This window comes from Notothenia coriiceps, unplaced genomic scaffold (genome assembly GCF_000735185.1).
Source record: "Notothenia coriiceps isolate Sejong01 unplaced genomic scaffold, NC01 NC01_scaffold00033944, whole genome shotgun sequence".
In the NCBI taxonomy this organism is placed as follows: domain Eukaryota; kingdom Metazoa; phylum Chordata; class Actinopteri; order Perciformes; family Nototheniidae; genus Notothenia; species Notothenia coriiceps.
Window position 1 is genome coordinate 8099 of NW_011366645.1, and position 23298 is coordinate 31396.

Sequence of the window (23298 nt, forward strand, 5' to 3'; positions counted from 1 at the left end):
ACGTACGTACGTACGTACGTACGTACGTACGTACGTACGTACGTACGTACGTACGTACGTACGTACGTACGTACGTACGTAACGTACGTACGTAACGTACGTAACGTAACGTACGTAACGTAACGTAACGTAACGTAACGTAACGTAACGTAACGTAACGTAACGTACGTAACGTACGTAGTACGTACGTAGTACGTACGTACGTACGTACGTACTAAGTAAGTAGTAGTATATATATATATATATATATATATATATATATATATATAAATATCCCACATAGAAGTATTTCACAACAGGGGCGTCATAAACCAGAACACTATTTGTTTTTAAACTAGTGAATAGTCTACATTCATTTCAAAATTGATTGTAAAAGTGTAATTACACGCTAATAACACATTTGCACATTCATCAATTAAATCATGATAAATTTCACATTTAATCAATTGTGCACTTGTAGATTATTATGTTAATATTATACGTACATTAAAAATAACAAAAGCTACCCCCAATTGAATTGGAATTGTATGTGAGTTTGAAGAATAATTAAGATGATTAAACTTTTAATATTTGGTATGAAGTTTATTATTACTTTTATTTAATGCTTTTCATATGTTCACTTGTTGATTACATCTCTGAATTGTTTTACTTTTAAAAAGGTAGTAAATAAGGGTTTTAATCAATTAAATCATTATAAATAATGTGCAAATCCTATTGTAATGTATTTGTCGATGTTGTTGTTATAATAATGTATTGCATTATTTGCAGTATTTTCTGTAATTAAAAATACATTTGACCAAATAATTCAAAATTACATACATAGATGAGTTAATTTTCTAAAAAAAGATACTGTCTGCATAACATGATTCCTCCTCCTCCTCCCATGAACATATTACTTGAAGGGGAACTTGAAAGTCTGGTTGGGCCCATAGATTGTATAAAGGTTGGGCCATACAATCCAGCTGTGGAATCAAGCTCGAGAATATTTTTTAAAAAATACAAGCAGGACACAAGCGGCATTACTTTCAAAATAAAAGCACAAATGTTCAAAAACAAGTTTAACAACATTGCCTTTATATAGACATTTATAATATCGATTGGGAGAATATAGAAATTATGCGTAATGTGTCTGATTGTGTTAATTGTGTTTTACCATTATTTAAAAAAAAAAAATGAATGCAATATCAATGTCATCCATTTCTAATGAGTATGAGGACTCAATATTTACTGCATAGTAGAAATATTATATGTATTTGGTTGATGAATGCAATATGAAAACATAATAATTATAACAACATTAATAATAACAAAAATATCAATGAGAAGAGTAAACAAATGGTATTATTTATTGTCTATAAGCATTATTTGTGCTTTGCTGATACATTTATTAACATTGAACAAGTCTTGTTCGTCTTACAGCTGCTTACCCAGAAGCCTTTTAACTTGTTGTAGCACCTAACGTATTTACAATGTTGTTTTTAAACTATTCTGCATCTCTTTTATGCATGGTTTTAATGAATCTGTCATTCCATTATGTTTATTTATTGTGTTCCTCTCTGTTGTCTTATTATTGTGTTAATGATGATGTAAAGCACATTGAATTGACTCTGTATCTTAAAGTGTGCTATAGGCCTATACATAAACGTAGGCTACCTTACCTAAAGGATTTTATTTTTGAAAGTTTTCACCGGAGGTTATGTTGCTTAGTATGGCTGCCTTGATGGATTGATCGGAGTTGTGGGAAAGAAAAAAGTAAGCCAACAGTGTTAAAAGCGGAGAGTGGGCACTCGGAGAGCAGCGTACAGGTCTATGCCGCAGAGTTTTCACTTGTGTAAGTTAAAGAACTGCTTGCAGAATTTATGGTAGGACACTAAACCAATTCACGTCCAGTTAATCCGGTTATAAAATGTTTTATACTTTTTCGAAGATGTTTTTTTGCAAGACCTGGGCTGTTCCACTCCTGCTGCCTCTGCTGTTATCAGCCCAGTATCAAGGGGACCACGGAATAGTCGTCCCGGAGCACGGATTTTGTCAGCCGATTTCCATACCTCTGTGCACGGACATTGCCTATAACCAAACCATCATGCCAAATCTCGTGGGACATTACAACCAGGAGGACGCAGGGCTCGAGGTTCACCAGTTTTACCCTCTGGTGAAGGTACAGTGTTCGCCGGAGCTGAAATTCTTCCTCTGCTCCATGTATGCGCCTGTGTGCACAGTTTTGGAGAAGGCCATTCCCCCCTGCAGGTCAATTTGCGAGAGAGCCAAGCAGGGCTGCGAGGCTCTCATGAACAAGTTTGGCTTCCAGTGGCCCGAGCGCCTGCGCTGCGAAAACTTCCCCGTGCTGGGAGACGGACAGATCTGTGTGGGCCAAAACGATTCCTCCCACGCCACCCTACCACCCCCAACTCCTGTCTCGGGGACCCACGACCACACCATGGCCCCCAGACATGACAGGCCTTTTCGTTGCCCATCTGTTCTCAAAGTACCACCATATTTGAATTATAAGTTTTTAGATGAGATTGACTGTGCAGCTCCCTGTGACCCCTCAAGGAGCGGTGGGTACATGTTTTTCACTGACAAAGAAATCAATTTCTCCCGCATATGGATTCTGGTCTGGTCTGTGCTTTGTTGTGCATCTACTTTATTTACAGTTACCACCTATTTAGTGGACATGCAACGCTTCAGATACCCTGAGCGACCGATCATCTTCCTGTCTGGCTGCTACACTATGGTCTCCATAGCCTACATAGCTGGATACTTCCTAGGAGACAAAGTGGTGTGCAATGACAGCTTCACCCCAGAAGGCTATAAAACTATTGTCCAAGGCACCAAAAAGGAAGGTTGCACCATCCTCTTCATGATGCTCTACTTCTTCAGCATGGCCAGCTCCATCTGGTGGGTTATCCTGTCTCTCACCTGGTTCCTGGCAGCAGGTATGAAGTGGGGCCACGAGGCTATTGAGGCCAACTCTCAGTATTTTCACCTGGCAGCCTGGGCAGTGCCGGCCGTCAAGACTATCAGCATCCTGGCCATCGGGCAGATCGAGGGCGACGTGCTCAGTGGGGTCTGCTTCGTTAGTCTCAGCAGCCTGGACCCTCTACGAGGCTTTGTGTTGGCCCCTCTCTTCATTTATCTCTTCATCGGTACCTCTTTCCTGCTTGCTGGCTTTGTGTCTCTGTTCAGGATCCGCACCATCATGAAACACGATGGCACCAAGACAGAGAAGCTGGAGCGACTGATGGTGAGGATTGGGGTGTTCAGCGTTCTCTACACCGTGCCCGCCACCATTGTTATCGCCTGCGTCTTCTACGAGCAGGCCTTCCGCTCCCACTGGGAGAGGAACTGGGTCAGCCATAACTGCAGGGGCCTGGCCATCCCCTGCCCCAAGCAGACCGGGCCCCGCATGACTCCAGACTTTACCGTCTACATGATCAAGTACCTGATGACTCTGATAGTGGGCATCACCTCTGGTTTCTGGATCTGGTCTGGAAAAACTCTACAGTCCTGGCATAAGTTTTACACCAGGCTGACAAATGGCAAACACGGAGAGACCACTGTGTAGAATAATGGGACATCTAAATGTTGCTGGGACTAAGTTGTGTATTATTACCTGTTTCTCATGTAATAGGTGAGTAGCATAGTGAGTAGCCATTGGTTCTTACAGCATTTGTATTCACCTCAACTTTATAGCCACACATGCATGCCAAACTGAGGGTGAGGGGTTTGACAAAAGGGCAAGCTGGATAAACAAGGACTGAGCCTGACTGTCTGAACAAATAACAAGCATGGCTATGGATGCCATGTGCTGAAATGCTCTCCCTCCCCCTCTCTTAAATCCACCATAAGCTCAAGGGGAGTGATGATCCAGCAGCCAAGAACACAGAGAGCGGGGAATGAACTTTGGTTTATTCGCTCCTTAAACATTTCATATGTAATTAAATGAAATTGTAAATAGTATTTGTAAAAACATGAAATTATATATTTGTATTTATAAGTAAATACTCTTCCTGCTAGTGTACCTGCTATACTTTTGCACTGTAAGAAAGCCACATACCGTAGATCCAAACATGCTCTTTTTTTATTAACTGCTGGTTATGAATTACGTTGTTTTTGTATGGATTAAAAGAACATTTTACATGGATGATATCGAACAAGCTTTTTTGGTCAGTACTTTTTAAATGAAAAACCTTTAGCAAAGGTTGCAGATATAATCGATTAACTATAAATCAAATGCTTGATTTCAAGGCCCAAGCGCAAGATAAAAAATAAATTAAGTTTGTTTTTTTCTTAAATTTTTCCCTTACTTATGTTGAATCCCTTTAGTGATTAAATGTCTTTATAGCAAGTTACTTTTTGATAAAAAAGTAACTGCTCTTGCTGTTTTCTTTAGGGGGTGAGGGTTTGTGTCACACTCACACCTGAACATCTGCTTCCTCAGACTTGCGGAGAACAGTAAAAGAGACTATTGAATTCCTAATGGAAAAAGCCCTGAGTACAGCCCTCTGGGAAATAAAAGAAGTGAGTTTAAACTAAGACAAATTAAACCACCTTTTGCGTTAAACCTTTTCATCATAGTTGCTGAAACTATCACTTTTTTTGGACAGTAAGAAATGATTCAAATAATATATTTAAAAGTCAAGTTATCTGTCTCCTCCTAGTTCTCCTAATATTATTTCCAAGATTCAAACCCAACGAAAGAAAACCAACCAATCAGAGCCGAGGAGACTATCACAGACAGAATCACTGCTCATGAACTATCAAACTGCGTTGGTCAGATATGATTATGAATCAAGATTATTTTAGTGCATTGGCCATTTATTGCCTGAAATGTTTTCAGAAACATATTTTGGTATACTTATTAGCTGTAAAACAGGAAAGTTTGCTCTGACTGTTGGACGGTGCTTAGTTTTGGCTTGACTGTTAACAACATTTCGTCTGGTTCACAATTCATTTGACAGCATCTGATAATGCACAACTGTCAGGATATAGTGACAGTTTGAGAAAAAAAAATATATATATATCAAAATGAACCAATTGAAACTTTATTCACCAAAATTGTTAACTTATTCTGAAATAATTCCCATCTATGTGTTTTGTGTCTAAGACACTAGTGCCAACCGGTGCCAACCTGTATGAATCCCTTTCTCACACATGTACACTATCATCGCCTCCAAGTGCCAAACAAAACAAGAAACCTTTTTTATTGTGTCCTGTTGTCAGAGAGGGCTGGCTTAAATCAACAGGAATCATTTGGCAAGAAACCGTCTGTGCATAGGTGTGAAAATGTCCCTGCCTGCCTGGTGAAGGGAAAACAAGGGTGTTCAGGTTTGCTATAGTGTTACTTCTCTGGAGCCGCCGTTGCTTTGTGCCAAGTTGGAATCCCCCGAGCCATGCATGGCTGAAACTCAACCTTCTCTGCGGTGATGTCATGAAGTAGATGGGTGTTGGAGAAAGTTGATCCCCTTGCCTCAGAGCGAAGCTTTGGGCTAGAAGCAAGAAGTTTGAGGATTGCACGCACAGTTACTACGAGTGCAATTAAACATGATCAATTTATTAGCCTCTCTAGGTTGCAGTATAATTACTGACACATATAGCAAAGCCTTACTGTCTCTCTTATATCTCCTGTCCCGTCGGACAAGTTGATGTTTGTCTTTCTTGTATCCTTATGTGAGGTTAAATAAAGAAACGTTGTAATAACAGACAAGTGAGAGTGATTAAAGGTAGAAACAGATACTCCAAGGGGCAAAAACACATAAATCTCCCTTCTTTCACTCCCCCCGCCTTCACCCTCCTTCCCTCTCTCCACCCAGATGAATGGGGGGAATGCGAGTGAGTCAGTGGAGCGGTGCTGGGCCTAGGCATAGTGACAGACAGTCTCCTGTGTGCTGCTCACTTCAAAGCACCTCTGAAACCTGACTAGCTCCTTGTAAACAGTGCCGCCTGGCCCGAAGGCCCACTTCCTGCGCTTAACTCAACTTAATGGTTGGCTTGTTTGGTTTTTCACCGAAGCAGAGAAACGAATGAAGAGCAAGAGAATGAAGTGAAGCGGCATGGGGTGGAGTGCTGCAGCAAGGGAGTGAGATTGTTTAAGGGTTTAGGGGAGGAGGGGTTTGGAGAGCATAATGGAAAATTCACTATTATTTGGTTGCTTTTGTCTTTCTCCAAGAAAAAAGAAAGGGAAGCAAAGCAGAATCCAAATTAGGATAAATTACTGTGATATTTCCACTGAAACCTTGGATCTCAGATCATTAAAACTAAATGAAATCAGATGAAAAAGTTTTCTCTCAGTAAATCTTCATGTGTTCTGGGAAAGTATTACCAACGTTGCCTATTGGCCTTAATTGTGGAGAACAAGTCATTTTGGTTATAAAGGAAAACACTGTGAAACCTTCTCAACCTGTTAATATTTACTGGTAGTTGTCTGGAGTAGACCCCTTTCTCTTAAAAAAACGGTGCCCAGTTTTTCAGGAGCAGCCGTCTACCATGTTGTTGATCTCAGATCTTAAATCTTGCATGCAGCCGCTTCCTGCTTGCTCGAAGGCAAGAAGGGACAAGCCACGGAACGGGGGTAAGACAGGAAGAATGCTCCTGGAGTTGATATTATGGTGTCGCTCTTATTGGGAGAAGGGATAGTGTGAAAGCCTTGGCATGTCAGAAAAAGATCATGTTGTTAGTCACTAGCGCCACTGTTCTCATTTTTGCTGCCGAACCATTGTCTAAGTATGTGTTAACGTACCATTAACTTATTTCTTTGCTGAGATTTATATCAGGCCTATGAACTGGCTTAAAAAGGACAAAGGAAATCAGGATGGGGGGAAAAAGGAAAAAAAAGGAAAAATACCCAGACATGTAGTAAGCCTGTTTCTAATCAAATCTTGGCACAAACACAAGAAGAACTCCTGCTCTGAAGGCTAACACTGGATTAGTTGCAGTCATACATTATCCTAACCATAGGAGAGCAGCTGAGATTTTCCAGAGCACATACTATATCTATCTGTCTCGCTCCCACCTTGAAATCTCAACAGAAAGTTTAATATGTTCTTTCTCCGTCTATCATTGCTCTCAGAGGCGGCCACTGTGAGTGGGATGGAGCGTAACAAGTTGGCAGGAGACTGAACATTTATCTTGCGTCCACTAGAAGCCCTTTTTTTAGTTTACAGCCTGCTTCACTCTTGTTGAGTTTAAAGCCCTATTTTTTCACTGAAAAAAAATATGATCCCAATGTAGTTTTGATGTTGAAGAACGACATTGCTTGGCGAAAACTAACCAAAGAAAATCCAACCTAAAAATGTGTTTTGTGTAGATATCGCTTGGATTATTGGTCCTGCTGGTCTCTTTAAGGCTTGATAAATGCCTCTCATACCTTATTTCGTAAATAAACAGCCATGTTTTGGCCTTGCAGTAGTGAGCAAAAGCATTACAAATAGTGGAAAGAAGTTTTGCATACAGAGCTTCCAAACTTTGGTGCATACATTTCATGCCTCATGACATGCATTTGTCTGGGATTGTATGTCTCATAAGTGCAGGGATCACTCACTTCTTGCTTTGAAAAGAAAACAAACACATTATGGACCAACTGTGATACAAGGAGACTTCCCCCCCTCTGGCCTTCAGGGCGAGGTAAAACTGTATCAGGGTAAACGTGAGGGAGTGCCTCGGAGCCTCTCCAGCTGCTGAGCGAGAGGTGCTGACAGCTGCGTGACAGATATTTTGAGAGCCTGCAGCACGCCTGGGATAATAATGGGCTTGATTGGGAGGAGTATGTGTGAAGGGAAGGGAATGGTTAATGTGTACTCAGACACCACAGTGTGTACACAAACCGTGCCACTCTCATAAACCTTCGGGTGATGGTGCAAGTAGCAAATGACAACATGTGGAGGAATGATGTTCTAAGCTACTGTGGCATCTCTTTCTAACTTTTTATATTTATTAAGTTGCACATTTTGAGCTGAGCAGGCATATAAACTAGATTTACCAGTAGGCCTAAACATAATAGTGTCAGAGTATTATGTCTAAGAACCACAGATACAGTATTGTTATGCCTCCTGTTTAAAATGTTGGTTTAACAATATGTGTGCTATACTGAGATGGATCATTTTTCAGAGTATGAATACACTGATAGCCCAAAGCAGTGATGTGTCGTGTTTCATCCCTTGTCTTTTAATGCATCTAGAGTATGTTGTCCTCTACTTAGTACTACAGATAAAGACTTGTAGTGAAATAATGAGACCTTTGTTGACATTTATTTTTGAAACTCTTCTAATTTCCTGTTCGATTATGTTGTTGAATACTTCAATGAAAAATCTGAGTTGTTAGATATTATTTTGGCTACTAAACAAAGCAACTTTTTGATGCGTAATTGTCAGTACAGTAGGTGTAAGTAAAACGTTGCAATTTCTTCAAATAATAATGGGCCAATTGGAGTTTTGTTTCCATGCAGCCAGTCCTTAAAAGCAAGTCTAGAAAGCCACATCAATCAACAGCTGTGCAAGTAATCACTGAGCTTTAAATTGATGAGTCAATGAACCCCCTGCTGATGCATTACAAGGCAGTGAAATTATTCTTAGAGGCCCATTACTGCCAGGATGCAGCATTTTAACCACCTGCATTTCCAGGTAAACAAGGTGTGTTAAATGGAACGACATCGCCCTAATCCAGTCTGTGAAACGTGGCTCTCCCGTGGGCCCCCGTGAGGCCTCAGGCTTTGACGATGACTTATTGAGTCGGCTCCTCTCTGGCGAGCGCCGGCCCCCCCTGCTTTAATGGAGGCGCTCTTAACAGCACTTTCTGAGGAATTTACAGCCCTGGCCCCGACCCACTCCCATCCAGGAGAGAGAGAGCGGAGCACACTGCAGCCTTGTCCCAACAGAGCCAGCAGTGGAAATGTACAGCTTTAGGTAAGGTGTGTGTGCCCATTTGTCCCTGTATATCTGTGTGTGTGTGTGTGTGTGTGTGTGTGTGTGTGTGTGTGTGTGTGTGTGTGTGTGTGTGTGTGTGTGTGTGTGTGTGTGTGTGTGTTTGTGTGTGTGTGTTCACTTGGCTGCATGTGCTTTCTGCGCTTTTGCTCATGAGTGTAAATCTACGTGAATGAGTGAGCGGTTAAAGGAGGGCTCCAGTTCTGTAGGTTCTCTCTGTAATTTCACTCTCTGCACGGCGTAATCACTTCCATGTGGGTCCTCACCGACAGCAGTGGTGGAGGGGCCTCATCGCAAAGGTGGGAGTTGAACACAGCGACTCATGCAGGCTCACAAATGGTCCCTCTTCACTGACGTAACAGAAGGCCAGAAGATTTTCTTTTTCTTTGGACTGGGTGTTTCTTCATTCTTCATTCCTGTGTTGAGTTATTTCCAAAGGAACAGAACATAGCGTATCAAACCACAAATGCGTAATGTCTGAGACCTGTGGGATACAATACATCCCTCAGTTTGAGGAGCAGGAAAGCCAGTATGCCTAACCTATGCTAGTTAGTGTCCAATAAAGATATTCTGGTGAATTTTCCTTTGCATCCTGTGTTTTTTTGGTGGGTCCCACTTCACATGTGATGCTGTCAGCCCCAAGGACTTCTGGGCCAGACAGTCACGGTCAATGTGTGAAGCCAACAGAGCGGAAAACAAAAGGGCCTTCGCACAACAGGGTCGACATTTGCTCTTTTAGCCAAATGGGAGTGATACTATAAAAAGGTACAAGAAATCCTGAGAGAGAGAGAGAGAGAGAGAGAGAGAGAGGGAGAGAGAGGTGGTATTTAAGTAAAGGACTGAGTTTCTGAAATCAACACTTGGAGTTTCAAACACTTCATGCAAAGATCCTTTTATTGATATTAGCTAGTGTTAATAGTGTTACGGTGAAGGACCCCCGCTGCTATTTCGGATCATACTGCTACAATGCCCGCTTATGAACACAACCAGGCAAACACAACATGATGAAATGTTCCCTAAGCAGTTATTTGTTGTTGTGCAAGTTGTGACCTTGCATACAACTATGCATAATGAGTTTAATTTGACAGTCTGATATTATCCAAAATAAGGAATTTTGCAGAAACACATCCACTTTGAAAATAGTGAGAGTAGGTACAGTCAGTAGGCCTCTCAGGACTGCAGCCTGAGGCAATACATGACTTTCTGTCCTGTCAGCCTGCAAGCTGCTATGGGAGAAGTCAGGGGTCACTGGTCAGCATAAGTATTACATTTTTCTTGTCGCCTTGAAAGTTTCATAATATTCCTGCTGAAGAGTTGCATGTGTATGTGAATTGCTTTATAAAGTTGGCAGTAAATTCTTCAAACCACAACACTGTTAGTTGTGAAGGCGTGAGAAGAAAATGTTTATTTGGTGCAGTTGGTGTAATATTTTCACGATCAGAGCTTAAACTTAAGCAACAGTAGCATTACAAGTGGAAGTCATTACTTCAACTTACTTTCACTTAAGTACAGAATCAAAATATTAGCATCAAATATGAAAAGGGGAAATCATTTCACCTAACCCTTTAACAGCCAGCGCCACCATTTGGTAGGGCACATTTTGTGTCTTGATATCTTGATGGAAAAAAAATAAAAAAGTTGAACTGATTCAGCCATATCTACGATTTGGTTGACATGTTATGCACAAAACAACCTCTAGATGTAGCTGTGGTTCGAACAGAAAGCCCTTCAGTTAGCTTCCACTGAGAAACTTGGCATGCTAAAGATCACTGCTGATGAAATCACTCTTTTTGGTAAACCTTTGTAAGGTAACCATATCATTTTTGACATATTTTACTGTCAGAGCACTGACTGAACATCATTAGATAACTTGATGCACAAAAAAAGTTTCAACAAGGGTGTAATTATTTTTTGGAAAATATGCTCAACCAATCGGTCGAATTGGCTTTCATATTGTAAACCAGCAATACTACTTTTTCAGAGTTTCAGAGATGTTTTCCAATAAAATATGGTAAATAGCTAGATTCATGGTAATGTTACTAAATATAGTCCTGCCTTATGAGTCTCAGAGTGAAAGAGTGATAATAATTTATATAGCACCTTTCATGCATGGCACCCAGCCCAAAGTTGCACACAGATGAGCAAGTTAGGCCAACACAGGATATAGACATTTGCTGTTAGGCCAGTGGTTTCTTGTTAGGCTAATTCAGCATATACAGTAAGATGAGCAAGTCTTTTTTTTATTATGAAAAACACTTAAAGGTGGGGGTATGTAATTTATTTCAGAAACACTTTTTGTTATATTCCATGGAATGCTCTTAACATCCCGATAGCAATGAATATATTAAATGCTTTGACAAATACATAAAACAATTTAATTTGTGGAAGCCGTAGTACTGTAAAAAGCACGACCAATCATTTCAGCGGCCCGGCTAAAATAACTGGATGGCCTACCTGCCTGTCAGCCTTCCATCTGTGCACAAACTTATCTCGTGCCCTCATTGGTCATGTGCGCGTTCGTGTGTCTTGGAGGAGGGGCTCTGTAAGGAAGTGGCAGATTTTTTCCGGTTGTGTATTTTCAAATTTTAGCGCACTTGAGCTGGTTTCTCCAAAATTACCTACCCCTACTTTTCTTTTTTTTTACAATTATAATTTATTATCTTTTATGAATATATCTGGTTGTATATATTGCTAATTTTCCATAAAAGAAAATGTATAAAAGATAATAAATTATAATTGTAAAAAAAAAGAAAAGTAGGGGTAGGTNCTGTGCACCGTTATGGTGTAAATATACCAATATACTGATTGGATCAAATATAAAAGTCAGCCGAATTAGTATTGATATTGCAAAGAGACTTATATTGTGAAGAGAAATTGAAGATTTTGTTTGATTGATGATATATTTATGATTCAAGTCACATATTCAGTTTCGGCTGCAGTTGTTCATGTTTGTCTAGAAGTCTTCTCATCAGGGCTCTATAAATAGCGAACTACAGCAGATATGTAATATTTAATGCAGCCGAACCATGTATTAAAATGCCGTTATGTGATGACCTCAAAAAAGAAAATCAAGCAAACTCGGAATAAAGTATCATTTTATTTTTTTAAAATGTTTTCGTATTTCACATCAACAGGAAGTCCGGTTAACTAAAATGTCCGTGCGGAACAATACCCCAACCCATAGATCCGTGGGTGAATAATGTAATCACCACATTACACACATCCCTTCACATTTAAATTTTCATTTACATTAAAGTATTTCGTGAGGCCTTCTAAAATGTTTATAAATATAATTAGGGTTGTAGTTGAAGAGTTTGTAAATTATTGCGTTGCCTGGCAACAACGCACAACGGCACGTCCATTAATACAGATACAGATTTCAGTATTCTGAGCCCCTACTCTCCCCATAACTGACGGCAACAAAAGTCCTACATTATTCAATTAAAATAAAGAAGTAAAAACAATAAGTGTGGCTTGATATTGAGTAAGAAAATATAAACGCTGTGAGAATGGATCTGCGGGTAGCATTCGCTCGCGATCTCAAGTCATCTACAACATACGTTTAGGGAGCTATATAGAAGCCTATGGACATCCCGGAAAGTTGAAAATGTACGCTAAGGGCCGCCCCCCTTGCGTTGGAAAAAGCCGACACAGGGGACTTGACATAACGTCAACATAGGCCGACCTGGGAGTGAGGATGTGTTGGTTCAATCCCCACTGCAGTCAACATGTCGTTGTGTCCCTGGGCTTCAACCTAAATAGCTCCTGTGAGGATTGTTCACAGTATTAATTTGAGTGTATGTAAGTCGCTTTAAGGTAAAAGCAACTAACAAGTGACATGTCGAGGTCAGTGGCACTCAGACTCTACAGGGGTCATTTTTTGATCATGGGGCATCACCCTTGTACAGCATCAGGACAATATATCTTTGGAGCCTGACACGGAAAGTGTGCTGGAGACTGATGAGTTGACTGGGATAGATGGAAAGATGAGGCTGATGAGACTGAAGAATCTGCGAGGAATGAACTAGGGGCAGAGAAATAATCATATTTTAACCCTTTAATTGCCAGACCAAGAAGAAATCTATGGAAAAATTATTTCTTTGGATTTTTGTATCAAATCAAAAAGGACACAAATAACCACAAGCCATTTTTATTTATTTTTACTGACCACACAGTTTTGTTTTTATGAGCCTCTACCAACTGACTTCAGTCCCATCTGAAGACCCACCTCTTTTCCNAGATAACCGGGGTATACAGTTTAAAATGTTAATATATTTAAAGTGTTCAAAGTGCAGTTTCAGTGCAAGTCAGTTGAAACGATCTTAAATTGGCGTGACGTTGAAGTCGTGCGACCCTGCTGCTGTACTGGCTTGTAGTTCGTTTATAGCATAACGTTAGCATTTCGCTTTTGGCGACTAGATTTATGATTCAAAAATTATAAAAGTAGGGTTGACATGTGGAGATTATCCGGCTGAACAAAACGTGATCCCTCTCTTAAATGTGTGTCAACCACAGACCTTATTTCGAGCTATTTTCCTAAATCCTATGGAGAATTTGCATTGGTTTTTCGCGAAGGAACCGGAAGAAGTTTACTTCCGGGTTTTACGACGCGTCACTGCGGTTCTCTATATGTACATGATGATTGTTGAAAATGCACTTTTAAAGGCCAGCTCGACCAGTTGGTTGAGGCGGTTGGGGCTCATAAAAACAAAACTGTGTGGTCAGTTACCAAAATTAAAAATTGTTTGTGGTTATTTGTGTCCCATTTGATAAAAAAATGCTAACAAATACTTTTTCCATAGCTTTTTTCTTGGTCTGGTAGTTAAAGGGTAAGGAGGCGTTTCCTATCCAAGCATCAGGTGTGATCATGTGACCTCTTAATGGGGCATCTGACTTGTTTATTAGACTCAAGTGTATCTTGAAGAATATACTTTCTACTGCTGATATGGTAACGATAACATGAAGCTTTAACATTGGTCACAGAGGTGAAGATGGGAGATGTTAATATGCTATTTTAGGTTCCCTTCTAAGTATTTGTATGCATCTGAAATTCTTAAATATGATAGTAATGATGGATCCACAAGGTGCTGTACAGTGTTTTACTTTTATGCCCGGGAATGAAGCATCCTTGTCTCTTCTAAAGGTCCCAGTGAGACTAAAGAATGTTTTTTAAATCAGCAGGAAATGACACGATGTAGCTGTAAAGATTGGTGTTATGCTAGCTAGGTTTTCTAGTCTGTTTCTATTTAAAATGCTGCAGGTAATGAAATATAACATATGAACCTTTAGAAAAAGCTTCTAGAAAGTAAAGGGAGATTATTGGATCCCTCTTACAATATAGAATGTATTAAATACAGTTACACTGCTGCATTGACAGAGTGAAAATATAAGAAAGAAGCATTATGGGCTACAGTTAACATGTACGTAGTTGTCCTCCAGGTGGAGCCAGTGTCTTCATTCTGATGGTGTGAGGGCTGACTACTGCTGCAGCCACAGTGGAGAGATGTCATTTTCTGAAGAACACTTGCAGTTTTAGATCCTTATTTTAGGAGTCCTTGTTTAACCCTTTGACTGCCACATTTTACTGTCTGAATTTTACTGGAGAACTGACTCAACCTGAATGTAACATTAGCATGTATGTGACAGAATTACATGTTGTTTGCTTTATGACCATTAAGATATATCTTGATATAAGAGAAAAATGATTTGCTAAACACCCTAAGTTTTTGTGACTAAGGAGATGTAAGTATTGGCGGAAGTTTGCATGTGCAACAACTTCCTCAAATATATCAAGAAACTACGGGTTCCTTTACCGGTTAGAAGTAATAGTCTGCTAGGCCCAATATATCTTACTTCCTAATTTCTTAGGGTTTACATGTCTAATATCTGATGCAAACAGTTCCAGTCGTATTTGTTCTAACTTTCGTAGGACAATTATTCATAATCCATCTCTTTTGTTTTTTTTACATTTGTTAGGTTTCATTGTCACTCACATTGCATTACTTTAACTTTTGATGCACTACGAAGATTCTTCTCCAAGGACTGAATCCATTTCTTCAGTCTGCTGTGACTATCTGTAGTCTACATCTCCCCCTTCGTGTTTAGATTCAGGAGTAATGTTGGATAGTTCTGCAAAGACAGACGTTCACATACATACCAACCTGCATGCATATCATTTACAGCTGCAGAATCTAGACAGGGAAGTAGATTATTGGGTCAGTCAGCATGCCTCCTCCTGGTCTAGACTCTATTGTGTGCAAGTGGCCCTGTGACATTAATTATGCTCCCAGAGCCAATGCTCTGTGGGAAAGATGCTCTGTGGGAGAGATGCAGCATTATCACAGTTTTCCTCTTAATGAGCAGCTCTTTCTTTCCGTGTGCTTTCTTATTCACAGGAATCTGTCAGATATTATTTAGAGCTTTGAGTCAGACCTCATGAGGTAATGTGTCAATCATAATATGCAGCTCATGGTTATTTGCTTTGGTACTGTGACAATCTTCTCATAATAACGAAACAATTATTAGCGTCACCTGCAGGATCCATTAACACCAAAGCTAACAGATTGTAGTCCTTAATTGAATCACTCACACAGACGGTGTGTGTAAGGTGCCATGAATAATCTGACAGATATGACAGATTTTGAATAAGTTTGCAAGTTGGAGCCTGTGGCTATGGGGGTAATTAATAAGGTGTGTATGAAAAAGGTTATGTTTTTTTTTTTATCAGCAGTTTTAGGATAGTTTCGTAATCAGTTGAGTAACTCTCATTTTTTATAGTACAAAATTAGTGAAATCAAAACAATGATGTGCGGATTAAACTTGTAAGAATGTGATATGAAGAAGAAGTTGCTATAGGCTACTTTCAGCACTTTGAATATAACTTCTGCTATATTTAAAAAGCTAGGAATTCCACACATTTTGCCAAAATCTACTTCCAAAACTAAATGTATAAAAATCATCATCCTGACAATGGCGACTCTGTGTGTTCAGCCTTTTTGTAAATGTTTGATTTGGAAATTCCTCCCTGACAGAAACTAAAACAAGCCCCTCACAGTGCTTTTCTCTGTGATCACTGATGTGGAATTCAGGGGTCTGGGACGGGAGTGGAACGAGATGTTATAATCACCTCAGAGGGCTTCTGCTGTGTTCACTGAGGTCGATATGTCCTCCCATCCCATAATGTATAAGGCAGATTGTGTGATCTGTAGGGTCTAAATAGCAAGTGTTCATCATGAGAACAACAGCAGGCCCCCTCTTGAGACATCCCTGGTTTCCATAGGAGCAGGTGGATCTGTTCAAGTGACGCTGTTACCGTGGTAATAGCCCCCTTGTGTGTGCTGGGATATACCTCAGCTGAATAGGATTTACAAGCCTGTCGTTCACAATCACATGTTTAACAATCCACAGGCGTGAGGTGAACCTTTGCAACGCCAACGTCACTGACATCACAAAGTTCAGTGGCAGCATTGATAAGTGAGAGGGCAAACTGTGAAATCAATAAACAGCAGCGCATTTGACAAACAGCACACAATACGGCCTTTGGCTGGGCGAGTAGATAAGTCCTCCCCCATTTCCTACCACTCTCCCTCTTTTCTGCCTTTCCTTGTTTATGTGCCATGTGTGTCTATTAGCCTTGGTAATAAAGACAGGGGTTTGAGCAGTGGGTGTGGGATTTGGCATTAGTGTAACTTTGACTGATAAGCCTGTTGTGCCTTAAAAAAAAGGCCAAAGCAAAGAGAAAGATTTGTGATGTAGGTGGAGTTTGTGTAGATAAGGGGAGGGTGCGAAAAGAGGTTAACATGTGCAGAGAAGTGTGAGGGAGTGTTAGTTCTACAGAAGAGAGAGACGGAGCTAGCTGCAGAGGCAGTGACAGAGAAGGGAAGTGTGATAATCAGCTTGGGAAATGACTGTGTGAACTATTTGTTTTTCCGCTCAGAGGCCTGGGGTGTTCTTGAACAGAAATGAATGGTGATGGCAGCAAACAGCGATATGTGTCAACCTTCAGGATGCACATCAAGCAGCCCAGTGCATCGCCTACATCAGGGAATGGGCCGGGAACTATTGACAGCAGGATCGCAGACACATGTCCTGACACTGGTGAGGGCTGCATGACAGAGAGAGGAGATTAATACTTTCAGGGTGTGTGTTTGTGTTGGAAAGAGCTCAACTGCTAGGAATTATGTTTTAAATCTCATATTTAATTATATACAAGTCTGAACATGGTGATGACTCCTGATAAAAGTAAAGTGCACTATTAAAACACCCTTGCTTTTATTTTCTCCTGGTGTTATGTTTGTTGTTTTTCTAAGCCAATATTAAGGGTTGTGTTGAAATGGCCAAATATTTTACTTGATTGCTTTGCATCTCCACACTGAATATCAAATATTTTAAGTATAACTGGGTGTTATTTGCAATGACAATATAAAGCGAAAGTAGTTATCGTGCAGTAAAATAGTTACTGTCATGGTCGTACTATAATTATGATGGGTTTGGCTCAATATTGCTGCTTCATCATTGTGTGTAAGCTAAAAGAAAAACAGGCCTGTTTTCAGCTTTGTGAGAATGCATTTTCAGCAGATTCAAGAGCCTTTTAAACAATTTATTTGGATTAAAAAGCAGATCAGATCACTTCTCCCCTCAGTTTATCACAGACATTTCAAATCAACACATCTAGAGATACATGTTATTTGCTGCACAGGAAGGGGCAACTAAGAATAGCCACTAAGGTTGTCAGGCAAGCATAGTGGTGTAGAAAGTACAATATACCATCTGAAATGTATTGGGGTAGAAATGCAAAGCTGCATACAATGAGTGATTGAAGTAAATTCAAGTAACTCTAAAGTACAGTACTCCAGTAGACATGCTTTTTTCAGTGTGAATCGTCATCGAGCAGATGTTATGACCCACATTTGTCTGGCAGATGACAATCTTGTACATTATCTTTTACATGTTAAAACATCAGGAACCGATAAAAGCAGACTTGTTTCAGCATGGCCATTTCCAATGATATAAGAGCAGCCTTTAAGCCTTTAGTTCAGCTTATCGGTTATCACTGACCTGCCAGTGGAAGCTTTTAGGTCTGCTTAAGTCTTGTCAAAGGAAGGGTCAAAGAGTCATGATGTGACAAGGGTGTGAAAATCCTCCTCTGACTAAAGGTTGATTGTTAAAACACATATTTTGTTAAACCATAACTAGTTTATTGTGCATGGTATTTATAACCTATTTTACACAATGTTTCGGAAAGTTACTTTACTACAGCTGTAGACCTCTTTAATAACAATGCATTTTACTGGTGATACCACTCAATATCAGCCTGTGGTTCAGATTATGTGCTGAATGAAGCATCGCTACATCAGGGGGAGTGCAGATCCTTGGTGTACCCACCCCCGTGTTTCAAGCAAGGATTAATCTCTGATATCCTTACTGCATAAAAAAAAAAGAAAAAAAAGAAAAAACACAAAAGCAGATGTCTGATGTCAGTACTTTGCTATTGTTTGGGCAGTGGAGACTAGAATTCATGTGAAAGAAAGATGGAAGAACAAATTAAAATGTGTTTTTAAAAGTGTTGTAACAGCTTGGCTAGTTGAGAGGATAGAACATACACACCCATCACATCTGTAGCACTTCCAGCGGCTGTTACTTCTAATTTAAGAGTATGAGTGTGATGATAAAAGGTGTGAATTAAGTAAAAACACACACTATAATAAAGTTTGTGTCCAAAATTGATGTCATAAATATATAATAAATAGCGAGTTAAAGAACTAAAATAAGACGATTCAAAACATGATTTATCCAAACCTATATGCAGTTCTGTGAAGAGCAACACACACTTATCAAGGGTTTTAAGACTTCACAGAACTGCATCGTCTACAAGGGGTTACAACTCTGTGTGTGTTGCTCTTGCTTTGTGTATCTGACCCCTCACCTTTTTTCACCCCTCTACTCCACATTCAGGGTCTGTTAACCTTTCCGCTCGTAAACGCCTGGATCTGCCCGTCTTCATAGAGCCGCTGCAGGACTGCTGTGTGGATGAAGGGAATGACGTCACACTGCGGGGGGCTCTGACTGGAGGTCAGCCTATTCAAGTGTCATGGTTGCACAATGGTGAGTGAACAATTTAAACTGCTACATCTTGATTATCGATTGGGGTCAGATGTTGACCTAAAGTAGAAGGCCCTTATACAGCCAATAACTCATATTTTATATAACAGGTCGTTATCCTGCCAGTTAACCTCTTGAACTCTTTAGTTTTGCCATAGATCAACTCCTTTTCCTATTTAGATGTACTGTTTTTTGTTTGTGCTTATCCCAACACAATGAAGCTTATATAACAGACTATTCTACTGTATGTTTTCATGTCTGCACCTTTACAGTAAATGTAAACTTTCTAGATGTATTTTTGACACATTTTCTACCCCTTTTTTACTCTTCACTTAGCCAAAAATGTTTTGTCATTTTTTAGGGATATCTATCATAAATAAAACCTGCAAAGGTCTTTAAAGTCTAAAATCCCAAAGTTCCCTCCAGAGGGAGTTTCTCTCCCACACACTCCCTACCCCTTCCTGAAACGCTGATCGTGGTCCTTTGCGCTCCGTCCTTGCGCACATTTTAGCGTGATAGGCTAAGGGCCAGGACATCTCTAAGCGGTTGACCAACCACAATTGAGCAAACCAGTAACCAATCAGAGCAGACTGGGCTCTGGTTTCATACAGAGGGTGAAAAGAGATGGTGCAGTATGAGAAAAATAAAGCACTTCTTGAACATTAAAACATGTAAACATGTCAAATTAGAGGTATAAAATATAATTATGAAATCCCAAAAATGAACATAATAGGGCCCCTTTAAACCCTTCTGTCAATTTCAGCCCTTCCTTCCTTCACATGCCTTGTCTTTTCCTCATGAATTTCCCTAGCCAGAGAATGCAAGTGTTTCTAATTTGTTTCTCCTCCTATGGGCAGGTGAAGTGGCCCGTTTTGGAAAACCTTCCTTTAATGGCAGGGAGACGAGTTTTGTGGTGCGGGAGTGCTTGCCTGAAGATGCGGGCGCCTACACGTGCTTGGCAGAGAACAGTGCAGGGAAGACATCCTGTTGTGCTGCTGTGTATGTCAGAGGTGAGGAGGGAGACACTGGGACACACTGGAGACTGCTTTATAATGGACATTAAAACATAAGTCTACAACACAAATTTGAAGCTCGTAAACTCTGCCTTTTAGAGGTTGCAATGCAAGATGTGGAATATTTATTCTGTTAGTTACTCTGGTCAAAATAGTTAGGAGTTTCATTGTGTTCTGAGTTTCCTTTTTCTCTTCCTCTTACCAAAAACCAATCCAGACTTTGAAACTATCTTTGGGTCGCAGAGTCGTGTCTCAAATATCCAAACTTCTCCATCCAAGAGCATGGTGCCGAATGGAAGGCCACCACTGTCTCCCAAAGACGAGCAACAGAAGACCAGAGGATCTATTTGCTCTTCCACTGCAGGCTCTGATAAGCTCAGCCCGGTCTCCATTCCAAGAGGTAAATCATTCATTTCCCAAATTGAACATACTGTACAATGCAGCTTCCTTCCTCTCTTAATGTTTTGATGCACCAAGACATGTAAGGCCTCTTTTCCATTGTTTTAACTTCTTCCGGACATCCATGATAGGTTTTCAAACAAATAGGAAACGCATCATTTCCAGTCCTTGTGTAATTGGTTGTCAGGCTTCACCATGAAGGGATAATGTAGGACTTCCACAATAATGACATACACCCACTAAAAGTTCTCGGTCCCAAGTGAGCGCCATGTAGGGAAGTGGACAGTGCACAGTACAGTAAAAGTTGCTGAGTGTGTGAACAGATAGCAATAGAACAGCAGAGCCACACCTCCACCATATACTAAAACCTACCTGCACTTCATCTGTCTCTGCAGAAGTCATCCCAAAGAAGAGAGCCAACTCAGCGACAGGTGAGAAGCCTTTTCCTCATTTACTTTCTCTGCCAGATGACTAAGCATCGGTCTTTCCATCGTCCACCTACACTTCCATTTCTTATTATTCAATGCTATATTGTCTGATTTCTGCTTGTTCATGAAAATTCAACTTTTTCATTAGAGCCTTTTCTGTGTGTGAGTTGCTTCTGATTCTGTTTTGGTTTTCCTGGAATTTTCTTTTTGTTCAGCCTTTGTTTATAGAAATAATGTTGGCTAACTCTGATCTACTGTTATCCAATACACTGGAAACCTTTAACCCCAGGGTGTAGGCTGCAACAATAAAGGCATGAAAAGATAACACAGTAAGGTCTGAATGTTTGTTATGAGTGCATAGGATATGTCTTAAAAAAGGTGGTTTGATGGATTGGAACAAGTTGAAGTAATGGCTAGAGGGTTAGATCGAATAATTTAGCATGTCTTCTAAATAGATAAACTGTAAAGCCTATCAGATGTCTCCAGTCAAATTGATGCCACAGTATTTGAATACTGACTGAGTGATGATGTTGACTCTATGCTCATATATGGAATTGTTCTAGTCTATTGTTAATATGTGGTTAGAAAAAAGAAAAAATGTGTTTTGTTTGTTTGCTTGATATTTGTAGTAATTCTATATTGAAAACAACAAGTGGGATTCATAGGTGTCTTCTATCGTGAACTAGTTTAACATTGTTGAACACGCTCCAAAACCCAGGTACTGTGTGGAAAATATCATCTGCGTTTTGTATTTGTTTCCAGTTGAGACACTGAGTTTGCTGTATAATAATAAGGGTTTCAAGGGAAGTAACACACCCCCAGTCCAATAGTACAAGACAAACCACATTCTCATTCTGTCTTTATCTCTCTCAGACACAGTACTGGATAGTTTCCTTTCAGTTTGATGTTTAAGGCCTTAAGTCTAACCAAGGCTCCGAGTCAAAACGCTCACTTTGCTATTCTTCTTTGAAGGTCCAGCATTACGTTTTGAAAACCCTCCACAACACCTGGAGGTGAAGGTGGGACAAACTGCCAGGTTGACGTGTTCCTTCACTGGCAGTCCTCCTGTAGTGTCGTGTTGGATCAGAAAAAAGGATCAGGTATTTTCATTTATTTAGCAAGATCATATTTCATTATTATGTAAATGATCTAGAAAAATGTCATTATTTGGAACACTTAGTCTTTTACTTCCTTCAGACATTTTATTAACAGTGGATGTAAATATTTGTTTTGTTTTTTATTGTAAAAGTAAGGAAAAAGTTTGACTGTTTAATTGTATGTTTGGTCATGAAATGTAAGCAAATTATGCTGGTGGGATAGTACGGAGCCCCTATAGGGACATTAAAAAATAACAAAACAGAGAGGGAGAGAGACCGAACACATACACACAGAGCGGAGCTGAGCAGAGCACAAACAGACACACATCATGCGCCTTGGTGACCCGACATCTCCTACATTAAACTAATTATAGAGCGTAATAATCTGGCAGTTTGATGTGTGTATGTGTGTGGTTAAAACGTAGCAGCCTGCGGTCGCTCTTTAGCTGTTCTAATGAAGGTAAACACAGTGAAGACGGTGCGTAAAAGGCACAGCTCTTTGCGCGGTGGAGCTGCACTTCTCAGAGGGTGAGTGACACGTCCCTCTGCCTCCTGGTGCTGCAGCCATTTCATGAAGTGAAGGTGGTTTTCCTTCTATAAAACAGCTGTGGGCAGAAGATACTGTGAGAGTCACAGACAGGAATTCATAGATCAAGGCAGACTGGTTTACAGACTGTCCTGTTTTGCAAATCTGGTGCTTAAACAAATAGCTCTACACCCCTGGGCGAAATGTCCTTAAAATTAAGTCCGAGTTCGAAATATATCTCTAATGTATGCACTGTCATTCGCACAAGATACTAACCCGTTATCCTGATTTATTAAATGTTTTCTGTTTTTTATTTTTGTTCACGTCCCTTTAGTTTAGGGGCTCCGTAGGATATAGGGTTTATTTTCTAAGTAGATATAAAATATAAGTATAATGTGTTTCAATGTTTTGATAATGTGTGGGATTTTGAAAGCATACATTCTTAATGTATCAACCGATGGTTGTGAAGGACCAGGGTACGCAAAAATCAGGAATGCAGGTTGAGGTGCAAAAATAAGGATTTTATTTACCCAATATATGTACAGTTTTAAGATGGGTAATACAATCAATTAAGTTTAAACAAAAAAGGTGTAGATATAAACAGACACAATCTAGCATTTAACACATAAACAAAACATCACAAAAATGGGTGACATCCTGTGTGCTCTTCTGCCCAAGAGCAACTCATACCCCCCCTCATCTCCACACTGCAGGAATTTTATAGCACTACTGGCCAGTCCATTGTTGCGTGCAGGGGAAAGATGCTCTAAAAAGGGGTGGCTTAAATGGAGTGGCCTCTTTAAACACCCCTAAGGG

General features: G+C 40.1%; 2 protein-coding genes across 2 annotated transcripts; both read left to right on the forward strand.

Annotated features, from left to right (window-relative positions):
- Window positions 1-1762: 1762 nt before the first annotated feature.
- Window positions 1763-4138, forward strand: fzd2 (frizzled class receptor 2). The gene has a single exon (XM_010790258.1). The coding sequence runs from the start codon at window positions 1907-1909 to the stop codon at window positions 3563-3565; it is 1659 nt and encodes a 552-aa protein (XP_010788560.1). The 5' UTR covers window positions 1763-1906; the 3' UTR covers window positions 3566-4138.
- Window positions 4139-16727: 12589 nt separating this feature from the next.
- On the forward strand, window positions 16728-22015 carry LOC104961897 (myosin light chain kinase, smooth muscle-like). Its single transcript, XM_010790259.1, has 6 exons — window positions 16728-17015; window positions 18873-19022; window positions 19877-20029; window positions 20250-20432; window positions 20827-20862; window positions 21832-22015. The coding sequence occupies exons 1-6, from the start codon at window positions 16880-16882 to the stop codon at window positions 21975-21977; spliced, it is 804 nt and encodes a 267-aa protein (XP_010788561.1). The 5' UTR covers window positions 16728-16879; the 3' UTR covers window positions 21978-22015.
- The last annotated feature ends 1283 nt before the right edge of the window (window positions 22016-23298 follow it).

What these genes read in the sequence shown, in the direction of transcription:
- fzd2 (XM_010790258.1), top strand. Translation starts at nt 1,907, where the DNA reads ATGTTTTATACTTTTTCGAAGATGTTTTTTTGCAAGACCTGGGCTGTT.
- LOC104961897 (XM_010790259.1), top strand. Translation starts at nt 16,880, where the DNA reads ATGAATGGTGATGGCAGCAAACAGCGATATGTGTCAACCTTCAGGATG. An exon ending in AGACACATGTCCTGACACTG is followed by an intron (nt 17,016 to 18,872) that starts GTGAGGGCTGCA and finishes CTCCACATTCAG; the next exon opens with GGTCTGTTAACCTTTCCGCT. An exon ending in AGTGTCATGGTTGCACAATG is followed by an intron (nt 19,023 to 19,876) that starts GTGAGTGAACAA and finishes TCCTATGGGCAG; the next exon opens with GTGAAGTGGCCCGTTTTGGA.